The following is an 18,766-nucleotide window of genomic DNA, read 5'->3' on the forward strand; positions in this document are numbered from 1 at the left end:
ACAGAGTCATTCACATAGAGCCACCCACACACACACATAGCCACCCACACAGAGCCACCTACACACACACACAGAGCCACCCACATATAGAGCCACCTACAAAAAAATTACACACACAGCCACACACACAGACAGAGCCATGCATACAGACAGAGCCACACACACACAGACAGAGCCACACACACACACACAGACAGAGCCACACACACAGACAGAACCACACACACACAGACAGAACCACTCATACACAGACAGAACCACACACACACAGACAGAACCACACACACACAGACAGAGCAACACACACACAGAGCCACACACACACACAGAGCCCCCTACACACAGAGCCCCCCACACACAGAGCCCCACACACACACGGAGCCCCACACACACACGGAGCCCCACACACACATGGAGCCCCACACACACATGGAGCCCCACACACACACAGAGCCCCACACACACACAGCCCCCCCACACACACACACACAAACAGAGCCCCCTCACACACACAGAGACACACACACAGAGCCACACGCACACACAGAGAGCCACATACACACACACAGAGCCACAGAGAGAGAGCCACACACATACACAGAGATCCACACACACACACAGACACACACACACACACACACACACACACACACACACACACACACACACAAAGAGCCACACACAGGGAACCGAGGCCAGAAAAAACTATCACAATGAGGGAACAGAGGTCAGAAAAGCAAGCGCAACGAGGGAACGGGGGGCAGAAAAGCAAGCACAACGAGGGAAAGGGGGCAGGAAAGCAAGCACAACGAGGGAACAGAGGGTAGAAAAGCAAGCACAATGAGGGAACAGGGGGCAGGAAAGCAAGCACAACGAGGGAACAGATTCAGCTCTATTCTAACATATGGTTTAAACAGACCACAGAAGGGGCTAGCTATCCGAGTTCTATAGACTTATTTGCCATTCTCACAATTTTTTTCCTCATCCTGTATTTATCTTATTGCATGAAATATCTTTTGGCATCTACAGCACTCTGATACCCTTGGGTCAAGTTTGCGCTTTATAAAACTCTATAAATAAAATAACGACTGTGAAGGGTGTAAAGGAGCAATGCTCTAAACTGGGTAAAGAGCATGACTCTAATTCTCATATTCAGTGTATGTCTGCTACTCAAATATTGAACAATAATTCTGCCCAAATACAAACATAAGCAACATGTTAGAAGAAGAGGTGTTTTATCCAACTCCATCACACAAACGTCTGCCCCGATTTTAATCTTTAATCTCCTGAGATAAATATTCATGGGCAGTTAGCCCACTGAGCTTACATACGGGCTACAACTTTGCAGTGGCAGATTACCAATAAAGGTTCATGGTTCAGTGCACAGGGTAGTCAGTTAGCTACATACTGTCAGGTTTCGTGCACTGCTTTCCTCCAGCTGATGGATTTAAATATACCTGGGGTACACAATATTACACTCTACGATTTCACTTATCTGCTTCTAAGCCATCTATCTATAAGTGATGTGAATGGCAGAGGGTGAGCTTCTGAATGACAACTTTCCGAGTAGGGAGTTGACACTTCAATCAAAAATAAAATTTCGAGAACAATGTTTTCACCGGCCTATAACGTTTCTTTCTAATGCAGTTACAGAATTGTGAAGGCTTTTAAAGTTTATGACTTGCAGGAAGTGTTTTTATTTCACTAACTTTAGAGCTCATCACACTCTAATCAGTCCCTGCGGCTCCCATGCGCAGTAGTGCAATCTTAGCAATTTATCCTTACTGAAGCGAGCTTAGCAAACCTTTTTCCCATGCTGCCCACGCCTCTACATTGGTCTCAAGTTAGTGAGTTTAGTCGTCACTGACCGGTTTCTTTGTGCTCTGACGCTGGCATCCTTTTTCAACCTCTGTACAGACGCCCATTGTCAGAAGTTATGACGGACGTCATGGCGGCCATGTTTACACACTACATAACAATTTCTAGCACCAGCTACTTTTTCTCCACCCATGTCATACTTCGTTCGTGTCTCCCACTTCGGGCCTGCATTTCACCTACTTTTAGGAGGTAGAAAGGATATTCCTAGCACTTCTCAGCCACGTAATCCACCTCCCATGAACAACAAGCACAAGCAACCAGGGGGGGGGGGTCAGAAAAGCACGGACAACGAGGGAAGGGAGGGTCAGAAAAGCACGGACAACGAGGGAAGGGGGGTCAGAAAAACACGGACAACGAGGGAAGGGGGCATAAAAGCATGCACAACGAGGGAAGGGAGGGTCAGAAAAGCTACTGAAGCGCTCCTCTTCACGCTGCCTGCACGCGCCTAAAGGCTCTATGATTAGTTGACAACGTCGACCAATCTAAATGCTAGTTTACACGTTGTCAACCAATCAGAGAGCCTTTAGGCCCGTGCAGACAGCGTGGGTCTTTTTCGGATGGGGCGCGTGTTCTTATGTGTCGACGTCACACTACAAGAAATTCGAAAAACACGCCCCCCCCAATCCGAAAAAGACTGGGCTTGAACGGAGTGATTCCCCTCTCCTCCAATGGCTGGCCTCCGTTTAGGAAGCCAGCCAATGGAGAAGAGGGGCGGGTTCAAACCCCCATACTGTAGAACATTAAATCTCGGGTGCGCGAAAACTGCTGCGCATTGTAACGCTAGGCCGAGACCTAATGAGCCCGAAAATAAATCGATATATAGCGTGGCATCCAAAGTGTAGATGGTACTCTTCTGTATGAACACCGCAGAGAGTAAACACCTGATCGGGCAGGGATCTCCGACGAAAAGATCTCTGTGTGTGCATCACAACTCATGTAAATATACAACTAGTTGACCATTCACACCACAGCAGAGGGTCTCCAGTATGAAACAAGTATTAAAATGTCTATTAATATGTACATTTAGCTCCGCCTCTGCTAGTCTGAGAACTCCCCTCATGAGATTCCTATATAAACAGGGCGTGGTTAGATGTGTAAGGTGGGGATGTGTCACTAGAGGTGAGTAAGTCAAGGACGAGAAGGAAATGAAGATAAAACTGAAGTTGTGACGCACCTGGCTGTGCCCTGCTTTACTCCTCTCCATATCTCTTCACTCCTGCAGGTTGGAGCAGTGCTCCCTCACCGGTTCATGCTGCGAAAACCTCGCCTCTGCCCTAGAAGCAAACACATCTCTCACAGAGCTCGACCTGGGCTGGAATTATCTGGAAGACACTGAAATGAAGAAGTTGTTTGAAGGCCTAAAACATCCAAACTGCAAACTACAGATACTGGGGTACAGAGCTGTGCAGTTCTTATCACGTCATTGATGTCTAAAATATACATCGTAGTGTAGTTGGGACTCACACATGTATTTTACAATGTAGTAGGAAAGGCACATCCATTCAGTGACAATAAAATGTGTGCAATCAGTGAGGTTTGTCAACTGTGGGTACCCACGTGCGAGAACTGAGTTTGGAACAAGCCCCCCTAATGGTGCAGAAGGGCACTCTTTAAAGCTTGGTTTTCAGATATTTGAACTAAAATCAGAACGCTTTCTACATCTTACGGATCTGCAGTCTTTGAGCAGACCACTATAGCGCACGCACAAGGCTTTGTATCATGGAGCACTTACTAACTTTAACAATGAGCCCGAAAATAAATCAGTATATAGCCTGGCACCCAAGGTGTAGGCGGTGCACTTCTGTATGAACACCGCAGAGAATAAACACCTCATCGGGCAGGGACCTCCGACGAAAAGATCTCTGTGTGCATCACAACCCTAGTAAATATACAACTAGTTGACCATTCACACCACAACAGAGAGTCTCCAGCATAAAACATGTATTCATATGTCTATTAATATGTACAGTTAGCTCCGCCTCTGCTAGTCTGAGAACTCCCCTCATGAGATTCCTAAATAAACAGATGTGTAAGGTGGGACGTGTCACTAGAATGGAGCAAGTACGGGAAGGAAATGAAATGAAGATAAAACTGAAGCTGTGACGCCCCTGTCTGTGCTCTGCTTTACACCTCTCCATATCTCTTCTCTCCTGCAGGTTGAATCGCGGCTTCCTCACCGATTCATGCTGTGAAGCCCTCGCCTCTGTCCTGGAAACAAACACATCTCTCACAGAACTCCAACTGGGCAGCAATGAGCTGCGAGACACTGGAGTGAAGAAGTTGTGTGAAGGCCTCAAACTTCCTGGCTGCAAACTACAGAAACTGAGGTACAGAGCTGAGCAGTTCTTATCACGTCACTAATTTCTAAAATATACATCGTAGGTGGGGTTCACACATGTATTTTATAATGTTCTGGGAGAGGATGTTTTCTGACGGCCAGACTGCCGACTTTGCAGCTGGGAAGCCAAGGTTCTAGCCTTGGGGTCGCGCCACATCCTGTGATTCCCCGCTCCTACCAAATGAATAAATGTGTCCTTGTTTAATATAACCGTTGCTCATGTAAAGCGCTCCAATACCTTCGGTTCGAGTTTGCGCTATATAAATCTGCAAAAAAATAAAAACAAAAGGCACATCCATCCCATGACAACGCAATGTGTGCAATAAGTGAGGTTTGTGAAGGGGGTGCTCAAGTCCGAGAAGTGAGTTTGGAACAAGCCCCTGTAATGGCACAGAAGGGCACACTTTAAAGCTTGTTTTTCAGGTTTTTGGACTAAAATGTGAACAACGGCGCAGATCTGCCCATAACTGCCCGGGCACCTTATCCAACCAGAAGCTCCGCCCATTAACAGATCTGCTGCTGACTTTAAATTTCCATATTAAAGATGGACATGGACAGAACAGTGAGCAAAGTACATCTGCCCTTATATAGTCAGGGGTGTAACTTGAAGGGGGTGCAGGAGGTGGAACACCCCCCATATGATTTCTTAAAGTCGGGTCTCAGTCTCTTGCGAGCTCAATGACAGCTGGTCATCACTGTCCTATGACATCACTGCTGGAAGTGTGAGCTTCCTCTAGTGTGTGTGTCTGTGTGTCTGTGAGGCTGTGTTTGTGTGTGGCTGTGTGTGTGTGTGTGTGTGTGTGTCTGCATGTACCTGTGTGTGTGTGTGTCTGGGAGTGGGTGGCATGCACGCCGCAAGCACAGCAGTTGGGTCATTAATTTGCCAGCTGGTGCAACAGTCCCCTGATAGTCAGTGTGTAGGTCTGTGAGACAGAATGTGGGTAGGTCTGTGAGACAGAAAGTGGGTAGGTCTGTGAGACAGAATGTGGGTAGGTCTGTGAGACAGAATGTGTGTATTGCTGTGAGACAGTATGTGGGTATGTCTGTGAGACAGTATGTGGGTAGGTCTGTGAGACAGAAGGCGGGTAGGTGTGTGAGACAGAAAGTGGGTAGGTCTGTGAGACAGAATGTGGGTAGGTCTGTGAGACAGAATGTGGGTAGGTGTGTGAGACAGAATGTATGTATGTCTGTGAGACAGAATGTGGGTAGGTCTGTGAGACAGAAAGTGGGTAGGTCTGTGAGACAGAATGTGGGTAGGTCTGTGAGACAGAAGGCGGGTAGGTCTGTGAGACAGAATGTGGGTAGGTCTGTGAGACAGAATGTGGGTAGTGTTAGGTCACCAAGCGATTATCGCGTTATGAGACATGTATTGTTTTGAACGTTGGAGTTATTTTTGCTAAGGTGTTAAAAAGCCGGTTATCATGAAACAATGTAGTATATTGTTGATACAGAACGCAGCGATGTCTATGAGGCTGATTGTATTTTCCTTGATTTTTCTCACACAGACCCCCGAGGAAGGGTCGTTATAGACCCGAAATGCATCGGGTAAACGAGAAATGTAAAAATGAAGCGTCCTGAGTAAAGGATTGACATTTATGATTATGAAATAAATATCAATGTTTGAAACAAGAGCAAAACGTTTAATGAAAGATTATTGCACATCAAAATATTAGAGGAGAACCCAGCAGGTTCAAGAAATAGTGTGCACAATATTACCACCCAGCCAGTGGGAGTGTCCGCTGGCTCCTGAATTTGTTTATAATATTGAAGTGTTCCCAGACTAAACACTTTGGTAATGGTGCACAACAACGAATTAGGATGAACTACTAAGGAACTTTGAATCACTGAGTGCTAGATGGACCCTTAAAGGATTATGTCTGTGAGACAGAATGTGGGTAGGTCTGTGAGACAGAATGTGGGTAGGTGTGTGAAACAGAATGTGGGTAGGTCTGTGAGACAGAATGTGGATAGGTCTGTGAGACAGAATGTGGGTAGGTGTGTGAAACAGAATGTATGTATGTCTGTGAGACAGAATGTGTGTATGTCTGTGAGACAGTATGTGGGTAGGTCTGTGAGACAGAATGTAGGTAGGTCTGTGAGACAGAATGTGTGTATGTCTGTGAGACAGAATGTGGGTAGGTCTGTGAGACAGAATGTGGGTAGGTGTGTGAGACAGAATGTATGTATGTCTGTGAGACAGAATGTGTGTATGTCTGTGAGACAGTATGTGGGTAGGTCTGTGAGACAGAATGTGGGTAGGTCTGTGAGACAGAATGTGGGTAGGTCTGTGAGACAGAATGTGTGTATGTCTGTGAGACAGAATGTGGGTAGGTGTGTGAGACAGAATGTATGTATGTCTGTGAGACAGAATGTGAGTAGGTGTGTGAAACAGAATGTATGTATGTCTGTGAGACAGAATGTGTGTATGTCTGTGAGACAGTATGTGGGTAGGTCTGTGAGACAGAATGTAGGTAGGTCTGTGAGACAGAATGTGGGTATGTCTGTGAGACAGAATGTGGGTAGGTGTGTGAGACAGAATGTGTGTATGTCTGTGAGACAGAATGTGTGTATGTCTGTGAGACAGTATGTGGGTAGGTCTGTGAGACAGAATGTGGGTAGGTCTGTGAGACAGAATGTGGGTAGGTCTGTGAGACAGAATGTGTGTGTGTATGTGAGACAGTATGTGGGTAGGTCTGTGAGACAGAATGTGGGTAGGTGTGTGAGACAGAATATATGTATGTCTGTGAGACAGAATGTGTGTATGTCTGTGAGACAGTATGTGGGTAGGTCTGTGAGACAGAATGTGGGTAGGTCTGTGAGACAGAATGTGTGTATGTCTGTAAGACAGAATGTAGGTAGGTCTGTGAGACAGAATGTGTGCATGTCTGTGAGACAGAATGTGGGTAGGTCTGTGAGACAGAATGTGGGTAGGTGTGTGAGACAGAATGTATGTATGTCTGTGAGACAGAATGTGTGAATGTCTGTGAGACAGTATGTGGGTAGGTCTGTGAGACAGAATGTGGGTAGGTCTGTGAGACAGAATGTGGGTAGGTCTGTGAGACAGAATGTGTGTGTGTATGTGAGACAGTATGTGGGTAGGTCTGTGAGACAGAATGTGGGTAGGTGTGTGAGACAGAATATATGTATGTCTGTGAGACAGAATGTGTGTATGTCTGTGAGACAGTATGTGGGTAGGTCTGTGAGACAGAATGTGGGTAGGTCTGTGAGACAGAATGTGTGTATGTCTGTAAGACAGAATGTGGGTAGTTCTGTGAGACAGAATGTGGGTAGGTGTGTGAGACAGAATGTATGTATGTCTGTGAGACAGAATGTGTGTATGTCTGTGAGACAGTATGTGGGTAGGTCAGTGAGACAGAATGTGGGTAGGTCTGTGAGACAGAATGTGGGAAGGTCTGTGAGACAGAATGTGTGTATGTCTGTGAGACAGTATGTGGGTAGGTCTTTGAGACAGAATGTGGGTAGGTGTGTGAGACAGAATGCATGTATGTCTGTGAGACAGAATGTGTGTATGTCTGTGAGACAGTATGTGGGTAGGTCTGTGAGACAGAATGTGGGTAGGTCTGTGAGACAGATTGTGGGTAGGTATGTGAGACAGAATGTGGGTAGGTATGTGAGACAGAATGTGGGTAGGTCTGTGAGACAGATTGTGGGTAGGTCTGTGAGACAGAATGTGGGTAGGTCTGTGAGACAGATTGTGGGTAGGTCTATGAGACAGAATGTGGGTAGGTCTGTGAGACAGAATGTGGGTAAGTCTGTGAGACAGAATGTAGGTAGGTCTGTGAGACAGATTGTGGGTAGGTCTGTGAGACAGATTGTGGGTAGGTCTATGAGACAGAATGTGGGTAGGTCTGTGAGACAGAATGTGGGTAGTGTTAGGTCACCAAGCGATTATCGCGTTATGAGACATGTATTGTTTTGAACGTTGGAGTTATTTTTGCTAATGTGTTAAAAAGCCGGTTATCATGAAACAATGTAGTATATTGTTGATACAGAACGCAGCGATGTCTATGAGGCTGATTGTATTTTCCTTGATTTTTCTCACACAGACCCCCGAGGAAGGGTCGTTATAGACCCGAAATGCATCGGGTAAACGAGAAATGTAAAAATGAAGCGTCCTGAGTAAAGGATTGACATTTATGATTATGAAATAAATATCAATGTTTGAAACAAGAGCAAAACGTTTAATGAAAGATTATTGCACATCAAAATATTAGAGGAGAACCCAGCAGGTTCAAGAAATAGTGTGCACAATATTACCACCCAGCCAGTGGGAGTGTCCGCTGGCTCCTGAATTTGTTTATAATATTGAAGTGTTCCCAGACTAAACACTTTGGTAATGGTGCACAACAACGAATTAGGATGAACTACTAAGGAACTTTGAATCACTGAGTGCTAGATGGACCCTTAAAGGATTATGTCTGTGAGACAGAATGTGGGTAGGTCTGTGAGACAGAATGTGGGTAGGTGTGTGAAACAGAATGTATGTATGTCTGTGAGACAGAATGTGTGTATGTCTGTGAGACAGTATGTGGGTAGGTCTGTGAGACAGAATGTAGGTAGGTCTGTGAGACAGAATGTGTGTATGTCTGTGAGACAGAATGTGGGTAGGTCTGTGAGACAGAATGTGGGTAGGTGTGTGAGACAGAATGTATGTATGTCTGTGAGACAGAATGTGTGTATGTCTGTGAGACAGTATGTGGGTAGGTCTGTGAGACAGAATGTGGGTAGGTCTGTGAGACAGAATGTGGGTAGGTCTGTGAGACAGAATGTGTGTATGTCTGTGAGACAGAATGTGGGTAGGTGTGTGAGACAGAATGTATGTATGTCTGTGAGACAGAATGTGAGTAGGTGTGTGAAACAGAATGTATGTATGTCTGTGAGACAGAATGTGTGTATGTCTGTGAGACAGTATGTGGGTAGGTCTGTGAGACAGAATGTAGGTAGGTCTGTGAGACAGAATGTGGGTATGTCTGTGAGACAGAATGTGGGTAGGTGTGTGAGACAGAATGTGTGTATGTCTGTGAGACAGAATGTGTGTATGTCTGTGAGACAGTATGTGGGTAGGTCTGTGAGACAGAATGTGGGTAGGTCTGTGAGACAGAATGTGGGTAGGTCTGTGAGACAGAATGTGTGTATGTCTGTGAGACAGAATGTGGGTAGGTGTGTGAGACAGAATGTATGTATGTCTGTGAGACAGAATGTGTGTATGTCTGTGAGACAGTATGTGGGTAGGTCTGTGAGACAGAATGTAGGTAGGTCTGTGAGACAGAATGTGTGCATGTCTGTGAGACAGAATGTGGGTAGGTCTGTGAGACAGAATGTGGGTAGGTGTGTGAGACAGAATGTATGTATGTCTGTGAGACAGAATGTGTGAATGTCTGTGAGACAGTATGTGGGTAGGTCTGTGAGACAGAATGTGGGTAGGTCTGTGAGACAGAATGTGGGTAGGTCTGTGAGACAGAATGTGTGTGTGTATGTGAGACAGTATGTGGGTAGGTCTGTGAGACAGAATGTGGGTAGGTGTGTGAGACAGAATATATGTATGTCTGTGAGACAGAATGTGTGTATGTCTGTGAGACAGTATGTGGGTAGGTCTGTGAGACAGAATGTGGGTAGGTCTGTGAGACAGAATGTGTGTATGTCTGTAAGACAGAATGTGGGTAGTTCTGTGAGACAGAATGTGGGTAGGTGTGTGAGACAGAATGTATGTATGTCTGTGAGACAGAATGTGTGTATGTCTGTGAGACAGTATGTGGGTAGGTCAGTGAGACAGAATGTGGGTAGGTCTGTGAGACAGAATGTGGGAAGGTCTGTGAGACAGAATGTGTGTATGTCTGTGAGACAGTATGTGGGTAGGTCTTTGAGACAGAATGTGGGTAGGTGTGTGAGACAGAATGTATGTATGTCTGTGAGACAGAATGTGTGTATGTCTGTGAGACAGTATGTGGGTAGGTCTGTGAGACAGAATGTGGGTAGGTCTGTGAGACAGATTGTGGGTAGGTATGTGAGACAGAATGTGGGTAGGTATGTGAGACAGAATGTGGGTAGGTCTGTGAGACAGATTGTGGGTAGGTCTGTGAGACAGAATGTGGGTAGGTCTGTGAGACAGATTGTGGGTAGGTCTATGAGACAGAATGTGGGTAGGTCTGTGAGACAGAATGTGGGTAAGTCTGTGAGACAGAATGTAGGTAGGTCTGTGAGACAGATTGTGGGTAGGTCTGTGAGACAGATTGTGGGTAGGTCTATGAGACAGAATGTGGGTAGGTCTGTGAGACAGAATGTGGGTAGGTCTGTGAGACAGATTGTGGGTAGGTCTATGAGACAGAATGTGGGTAGGTCTGTGAGACAGAATGTGGGTAGGTCTGTGAGACAGAATGTAGGTAGGTCTGTGAGACAGAATGTGAGTAGGTCTGTGAGACAGAATGTGGGTAGGTCTGTGACACAGAATGTGGGTAGGTGTGTGAGAAAGAATGTATGTATGTCTGTGAGACAGAATGTGTGTATGTCTGTGAGACAGTATGTGGGTAGGTCTGTGAGACAGAATGTGGATAGGTCTGTGAGACAGAATGTGGATAGGTCTGTGAGACAGAATGTGGGTAGGTCTGTGAGACAGATTGTGGGTAGGTCTGTGAGACAGATTGTGGGTAGGTCTGTGAGACAGATTGTGGGTAGGTCTGTGCGTGAGCAGAGTGTGTGATCCTCAGCGATGCCTTTATTGCACTGTCTCTCCTTCTCTTTAATCGTCACTTCTAAGAGCGCCTTGAAGCACATCAGTTCAGGGTGTGCGCGGCACAAGGGCTCCTGCATGTGGTTTAATAGATTCTGGTGCTGCTCCAGACACAGGTTTGATTGGGGGGGCGCATCCTAGGTGGAGACTAGACACAGGGGCCCTCTGCAGGGCGTTTGTGCCCAGGGGCGGCTCTCAGGGAGGGCGGGACTTAGAGTTTGTATGAAATCCCCATGGGTGAGTTACCCTGGGTGTGACTGATGCACTTGCTTTTGCTCCACAGCCTGGATGATGTTAGCCTCTCACGTGAGTGCTCCGGAGACCTCGGCGAAGCTCTTCTGGAGAAGCTCTCCCTGGGTGAACTTGAACTCGACTCAAACTAAGAAGATTCAGTGACTGAGGACTCTTCAGCTGAATACCAAGGTGAGATTCATGCCTGTTCTGGGAAGGGGTTCTCATGTGTTTACTGACAGTTCACTTCAGACCCAGAGACAATTCAACCACAATAATGAAATTCATAAAATGGCATTCCTATGTTCTACTCACTCCTCAAAACGAATATTTTTAAATTACATCTAAATATATTAAATTCCAGAGATTGTGAGTAGCTTGTGTTCAAAACTGTGGACTCTGTCCGTAGAGAGCAGTCTGTCCTTAGAGAGGAGAGCGTCCAAAGAGCGGAGTCTGTTCATAGCGACGAGTCAATTCCATAGAGAGGAGTCTTTCCATAGAGAGGAGCTGTCAATAGAGCGGAGTCTGTCTGTAGAGGGAAGACTGTCCTTAGGGAGGAGTCTGTTCTTTAGAGACAAGTCTGTCCATAGAAAGAGGTCTTCCCATTCAGATGATCTGTCCATAAAGAGGGGTCAGTCCGTTGGGAGGATTCAGTCCATAGAGAGGAGTCTGTTTATAGAGAGGAGAGTGTCCATAGAGAGGAATCTGTCGGTAAAGAGGAGTTTGTCCATAGATAGTTGTCTGTCCATAGAGAGGAGTGTAAAGTATTACGCTTCTAACAATTCTTGAAGTAAGAAGCTTTATTGTCGAAACACCAATAGCAGGAGGGACATCCTATCTCAAAGGCTATCTCAGCAACTGTCCTCCCTGAAGTTCCAGCAAGGAACTAGAACCAAGTAGGTTGTCATCAAAACATTGTTTTCCCTCTCTGTAAATTGCAATCCTTCTGATATTCCAAACTTTGCCATCACTGAGAAGTACAGCATTCGTAAGACTTTAACAATTTGTAACGGGTCTGAAAATTGAGAATCACCTTTTTTTACTTTCCAAGGTTTTTTAACATTAACCCACATACCAACTTTAACATATACATTACCTGAACCATATTTAGCACCAAAAACACGTTTATGCTGTAAATGTTTTTCAAGAATGCTTTTTTTACAGATTCCATAGAAATATCAACTCCTGCACTTTTGATTAACCATTCAGGATTACATTTAGTTCTAGCTGTGCGTCCCCTCATAATTTCAAAAGGAGACATCTTCAGAGCCTCATGGACATTAGTTCTATATGTCCAAATAGATTTGTAAACGTGCAATTTCCATTCTTCTCCTTCCATAATAGCAATTTGGATGGCATTTTTTAACACTCTGTTAAACCTTTCACACATACCATTGCCACTGGGGTTATATAGTGAAGTAGTCCTGTGCTTTACTCCAATCCTCTTAAAATAGTTTATTGCTACATTGGACAAAAAACGTTCACCATTATCACTTATAATCTGAACAGGTAATCCTTCTTCAACAAATACTCTAGCAATACATTTTAAAACAGTGGCAGAATCGATTTTATCCACCACCTTGATAGTTGGCCACCTAGAAAAAATATCAATCATAGAAATTATATATTTTGAAGGAGTGCCAATAGGACCCATGATATCTACTACAACAGTATGCCAAGGACCATCGGGAATAATCGGTTCACACATATCAGGTCTCAAGGTCCTAAGTGATTTGTCTGAATTTGCACAAATCATGCAATCTCTGACACTTTTTTCAGCACATAAATCTATTCCAGGCCACCAATACCTCATTTTTACTGGGGAAATCCATTCCGAGGATTCAATGGGTTCAATTATTTCCTCCGAAACTAATTTATCCAATTCTTTTTTTACTTCAGAGCGAATGAGTATGGGAATGTCTCTAGCTTTGTGAATTTTAGGGCAAGCGTCTTTTTATAGAACAATACGGTGTTCAAATCCCTTAAGAGCTCCAACTTTACCACTGAACACTTTAACAAATTTGTTTAACATCACATTACCCAGAGATCCACTTTCATCTACCACTAAAACAGGATCTGGGCTGTTGGGATCTAAAATGATGTTAAGGTTCGCCTGATCTTTCCACCCAAGAACAGATGGTCCACGTTTAGAAACATACAATTTTCCACAAGACTCTCTACCTTTGAATCTGAAAATTAAAGGTCTAAAACCCACCATGTAAATTTTTTCTCCTGAATATCCTTCAGAACTAATATCAGGAGTAAAGAGTTTTTCACCTAGATTAGCTTTGAATTTGCTATTCCATAAATTTTGGTCTACTATAGTTTACGGGGAACCAGAATCCGCATACATTTGAACAGTAATTACTCCAATTATCGTGTCACAAATAGGTTTCTTTTTGATCTCTTTGGTGTTATCGTATATGTTAAGTAAAAGAAATGTTCAATTAACATCATCATTTGCAGAAAAATGCATAATTTCTTTTACTAATGTCTCGTCTTCACTAGAAGAACCCATATCTATAGATTTAACTTTTTGTCCCTTTTTCTTTTTATTACAAGCTCTAACATAATGGCCAATTAAACCACAGTTAGAAAATTTTTCTTTTAATGCAGGGTACGATTTGTTATTAGCCAAATGGGAACTACTCCCTCAACGATAACATTTAAGATCTTCCCTTTTTTTAATTCAGATTTAGTGAGATCAGACTTGGGTTTTTGTTTAGAGGGGTTTTGTTTAAAGTTACTGTTCTTAACTCTGGAAACAACATGTTCACTACCTTCTTTTTCGTCAACTTTGAGAGCTTTGGCACTTCTGCCAGATAACTCCGCCTTTCTGACAATGGCTAGTATATCATTTAACTCGGCATCACCATTAATCCAAAGTCTTTCTTGAATACTAGGATCACGTGTGTGCATGACAACTTGGTCTCTAATAAACTGCTCTTGTAGATGATCAAATTTGCAGTCATCAGCAAGATTTTTTAAAGCAGCAATGTACATATCAACAGTTTCACCAGGATCTTGTTTCCTGTGGAAGAATTTGTACCTTGAGATACCTATACACGCCTTTGGAGAAAAATGGTTATCAACATTTTTGAAAACATCTAAAAATACATTAGAATCACCTCCACCAGAAATCTTAGACATTTCTTCATACACGTTCAAACCACCAGGACCAACAGAATGTAAAAATAACTTTTTCTTGCTTACAAGTTTCATTTTTCCTTCTTCGTCGATGGTATCAATACAGTTTAAAAAATAAGATTTCCATTGCAACTATTTCATGCATGATTCACTTCCTGCAGGCCAAAACGCTTGAGGAGGCTGAATAGTGTAATTTTGTGTAGCCATGACAGAGAAAAAAAAACTTCTATCAGTGTCCTTTCTTCACCTATAGGACAAGTTCACTGGACATGGATTAACTTTCCCAACGTCTTTTCTTCACCTAAAGGATTAGTTCACTGATAGAATAAAGTAGGAAATCCCCCAAAAAATCAGAACAATAAAGATGAAGAAAAATTTATTAAAGTAAATACCTTAAGAATAGGTTCAAATGGTGTAAAATTGCTTCACAAAAAGAATCAAAGGTGGTTGCTCTCGCCGAAGATTACTGCCTTAAATGACTTCTTGTTGTAAATAAAAAAAAAGAAATTAGTATTTCCGCTACACTCGAAGTGTATAAATATAAACTGCTAAATTTCCATAAACTAGAACGTGCACTTGAAAGAAGTGAAAATGACACTTCAAAATGTCCGCATGTTGACGTCACACATGATCACGTGATGAGGAAAAGAGTCATGCGTCGTTCGTCTCTCGTCGAAGAAAAGAGGAGACTGTCGGGACTTGCGAACTCCGAGAGAGATGAAGCACTTCATGAAGGTTCGGATACTGCCAGAGCTTACGAATTCCAATTCCATACGTAATGAATGCGCATCATTAGAATGATGCTTCTTTAACGGTGAGCAAAAGATTCATTAGCAGTTGAATGGAATTAAAGACATCTAAAAGTTGAAAAAAATATTTTCAAATACTAAATTAACCACAGCGGAATTTTGTGAGCAGAAGCTGCACTCACGAAAGTCAACGCTGTTTAGTAAGGTAATAAGCGTAGTAGAATGAAGACTCAATAGAAAAATTAATAGAAAAGAAGTCACTAGCCAATTAAACACTCACTCGAAGAGTAGGAAAAATTTATCCAAAAAGAAGAGTGCTAAAAGGTTGGTAGTCCCAAACTGCTGAATAAATCCAACAAGGAGTCAGTAGAAAACGCAGGTCCTTTTTCACCAGTGTTTCAACAGGAAATCGTCGCCAAATTTGTAAAGTATCACGCTTCTAACAATTCTTGAAGTAAGAAGGTTTATTGTCGAAACGCCAATAGCAGGAGTGACATCCTATCTTTAAAGCTATCTCAGCAACTGTCCTCCTTGAAGTTCCAGCAAGGAACTAGGGGGCATTTTACCAAGAACTAGCGATAATTATCGCTAGATAGGCTTAGCGACAATTTTTTTATCGCCGCGCATCGCCGGATTTTATCGCTGAGATAACGTGCTATTAGCAACATTTATCTCAAAAGCGATAAAATATCCGGCGATAGCGGCGATAACTGTGAATATTGCTGGGAATACAGTGATATTTACACTTTATCGCAAATCGGGTCTTAGCCTGTATATCCACTTCCCATAGGATATACAGGCTAACGACTGGTCCCAGCAGGCGTTAGTTTTTGGCGATATTCGCGCTTAGCGCGATTATCTCCATCGCTACGCCTGCATTGATAATAGGCGATAGCGATGTTAGCGACTGCTTTCAGTCGCTAACAGTTTGGGAACGCCCACTTTGCATGTCATTAGCGATAAATATCGCTGACATGCAAAGCGGGCCCCAAACCGCTCTCTATCGTCTAAAAGCTGTCACTAACTGATGTTAGCGACAGCTTGCTAATAGGGCGATTGAATTATCGCAGCTTAGCGGCCAAAAACGGACGCTAAAGCGGCAATTATTCCATATCGCCAGCCTTGATAATATGCCCCTAGAACCCTGTAGGAACTTCAAGAAAGGCAATACACTTAAAGAGAAACTACATAATAAACATAGAACACAACAAGGAGTCTGTCCATAGACTGGAGACTGTCCATAGAGATGAGAGTTTATAGAGAGGAGTCTATCCATAGAGAGGAGCTTGTCCATAGATATGTGTCTGTTCTTAGAAAGGAGTCTATCTGTATAGAGGAGTGTGTTTATAAAGAGGAGTCTGTCCACTGAGCGGAGTCTGTCCATAGAGCTGATTCTGCCCCTAGTGAGGAGTCGGTCCCTTGTGAGGAGTGGGTCCCTAGAGAGGAGTCTGTCCATAGAGAGGAGTCTGTCCATAGAGAGGAGTCTGTCCATAGAGAGGAGTCTGTCCATAGTGAGTAGACTCTCCATAGAGAGGTGTCTGTGCATAGTGAGTAGACTCTCCATAGAGAGGTGTCTGTGCATAGTGAGAAGTCTGTTAATACAGAGGAGTCTATCCAAGTAGAGGAGTCTATCCATATAGAGGAGTCTGTCTATTGAGAGGTGTCTGTGTATAGAGAGGAGAGTGTCCAGAGAGAAAGTCTGTCCCTAGCGAGGTGTTTGTTCATAGAAAAGCGTCTTTCAATAGAGGGGAGTCTGTCCATAGAAAGGAGTCTGCACATCGAGCAGAATCTGTTCATAGAGAGGAGTCTGTTCATACAGAGGAATTTGTTCAGAGAGACAAGTCAGTCTGTTCATAGAGAGGAGCCTATTCATAGCGATGAGTCAGTCTGTCCATAGAGAGAAGTTTGTTAATAGAAAGTACTCTGTCCATAGAGAGGGATCTGTCCATTGAGAAGTGTCTGTACATAGAGAGGTGTTGGCCATAGGGAGCAGTTTTCCCATATAGAGGAGTCTGTTAATAGAGAGACGTCTGTCCATAGAGAGGGGTCTGATCATTGAGAGGGGTCTGTCCATAGAGAGGAGTCTGTCCCGTGGAGAGGAGTCTGTCCATGGAGAGGGAACTGTCCGTACAGAGGGAACTGTCCCTAGTGAGGTGCCTGTCCGTAGTGAGGTGTCTGTTTGTAGAGAGGGGTCTGATCATTGAGAGGGGTCTGTCCGTACAGAGGGGTCTGTCCGTAGTGAGGTGTCTGTCCGTAGAGAGGGGTCTGTCTGTGAAGAGGCGTCTGTCCACAAAGAGGGGTCTGTTCATAGAGATGAGTCTGTCCAAAGAGAGGAGTCTGTCCATAGAAATGAATCTGTCCATTGAAAAGAGTCTGTCCATAGCGAGAAGTCGGTCCATAGCGAGAGGTCTGATCATTGAGAGGAGTCTGATCATTGAGAGGAGTCTGATCATTGAGAGGAGTCTGATCATTGAGAGGAGTCTGATCATTGAGAGGAGTCTGATCATTGAGAGGAGTCTGATCATTGAGAGGAGTCTGTCAGTGGAGAGGAGTCTGTCAGTGGAGAGGAGTCTGTCCGTGGAGAGGAGTCTGTCCGTGGAGAGGAGTCTGTCCGTGGAGAGGAGTCTGTCCGTGGAGAGGAGTCTGTCCGTGGAGAGGAGTCTGTCCGTGGAGAGAAGTCTGTCCGTGGAGAGGAGTCTGTCCGTGGAGAGGAGTCTGTCCGTGGAGAGGAGTCTGTCCGTGGAGAGGAGTCTGTCCGTGGAGAGGAGTCCGTCCATGGTGAGAAGTCTGTCCATAGAGAGGGCTCTGTTTGCAGAGAGGAGTCAGTCCATAGAGAGGAGTTTGTACGTAGCGATGAGTCAGTCCATAGAGAGGCATCTGTCCATAGAGAGGTGTCTGTCCATAGAGTGACTTCTGTCGGTCGAGAGGAGTCTGTCCATAGAGATAGGTCATTTCCTAGGAAGGAGTCTATCCGTAGAGAGGAGTGTGTTTAGAAAGAGGAGTCTGTCCACAGAGCAGAGTCTTTCCATAGAGCAGAGTCTATCTTAAGAGCAGAATCTGCCTGTAGAGAGGAGTCTGTCCATAGAGAGGAGTCTTTCCATTGAGAAGTGACTGTACATAGAGAGTTTTCCATATGAAGCAGTCTTCCCATATAGATGAGTCTGTTAATAGAGAGAAGTCTGATCATTGAGAAGGCTCGGTCTTTAGATAGGAGTCTGTCCATGGAGATGAGTCTGTCCGTGGAGAGGAGTTTGTACGTATAGAGAAGTCGGTCCATAGAGAGGGCTCTCTTCGCAGAGAGGAGTCTGTCCAAATAGAGGGGTCTGTTCATAGAGAGGAGTCTATCCGTAGAGTTGTCAGTCCATAGAGAGGTGTCTGTCCATAGAGTGACTTCTGTCCTTCGAGAGGAGTCTTTCCATAAAGATAGGTCTGTTCCTAGGAAGCAGTCTTTCCCTAGTGAGGAGTGTGTTTAAAGAGGAGTCTGTCCACAGAGCAGACTCTGTCCATAGAGCGGAGCCTATCTATAGAGCAGAATCTGCCTGTAGAGAGGAGTCTGTCCGTAGAGAGGAGTCTGTATCTAGATAGATGCCTGTTCATAGACAAGAGTCTGTTTAGAGAGAGGAGAGTGTCCAAAGAGAAAGTCTGTCCTTAGAGAGGAGTTTGTCCCTAGAGAGG

The 18,766-nt window shown here is 44.3% G+C and overlaps 1 protein-coding gene across 1 annotated transcript in view; it reads left to right on the plus strand.

Moving 5' to 3' along the window:
- LOC147693207 (NACHT, LRR and PYD domains-containing protein 12-like) overlaps nucleotides 1-18,766 on the plus strand; it is a 1,239,310-nt gene that overhangs the window by 1,140,821 nt on the left and 79,723 nt on the right. The window contains exons 8-10 of the mRNA XM_086933624.1: nucleotides 3,101-3,271; nucleotides 4,035-4,205; nucleotides 11,248-11,387. Coding sequence (XP_086789750.1) covers nucleotides 3,101-3,271; nucleotides 4,035-4,205; nucleotides 11,248-11,347 — 442 coding nt within the window. The 3' untranslated portion in view covers nucleotides 11,348-11,387. The remainder of the gene's footprint in view (nucleotides 1-3,100; nucleotides 3,272-4,034; nucleotides 4,206-11,247; nucleotides 11,388-18,766) is intronic.

Source organism: Lissotriton vulgaris, chromosome 8, assembly GCF_964263255.1.
Source record: "Lissotriton vulgaris chromosome 8, aLisVul1.2, whole genome shotgun sequence".
NCBI classification, from domain to species: Eukaryota; Metazoa; Chordata; class Amphibia; order Caudata; family Salamandridae; genus Lissotriton; species Lissotriton vulgaris.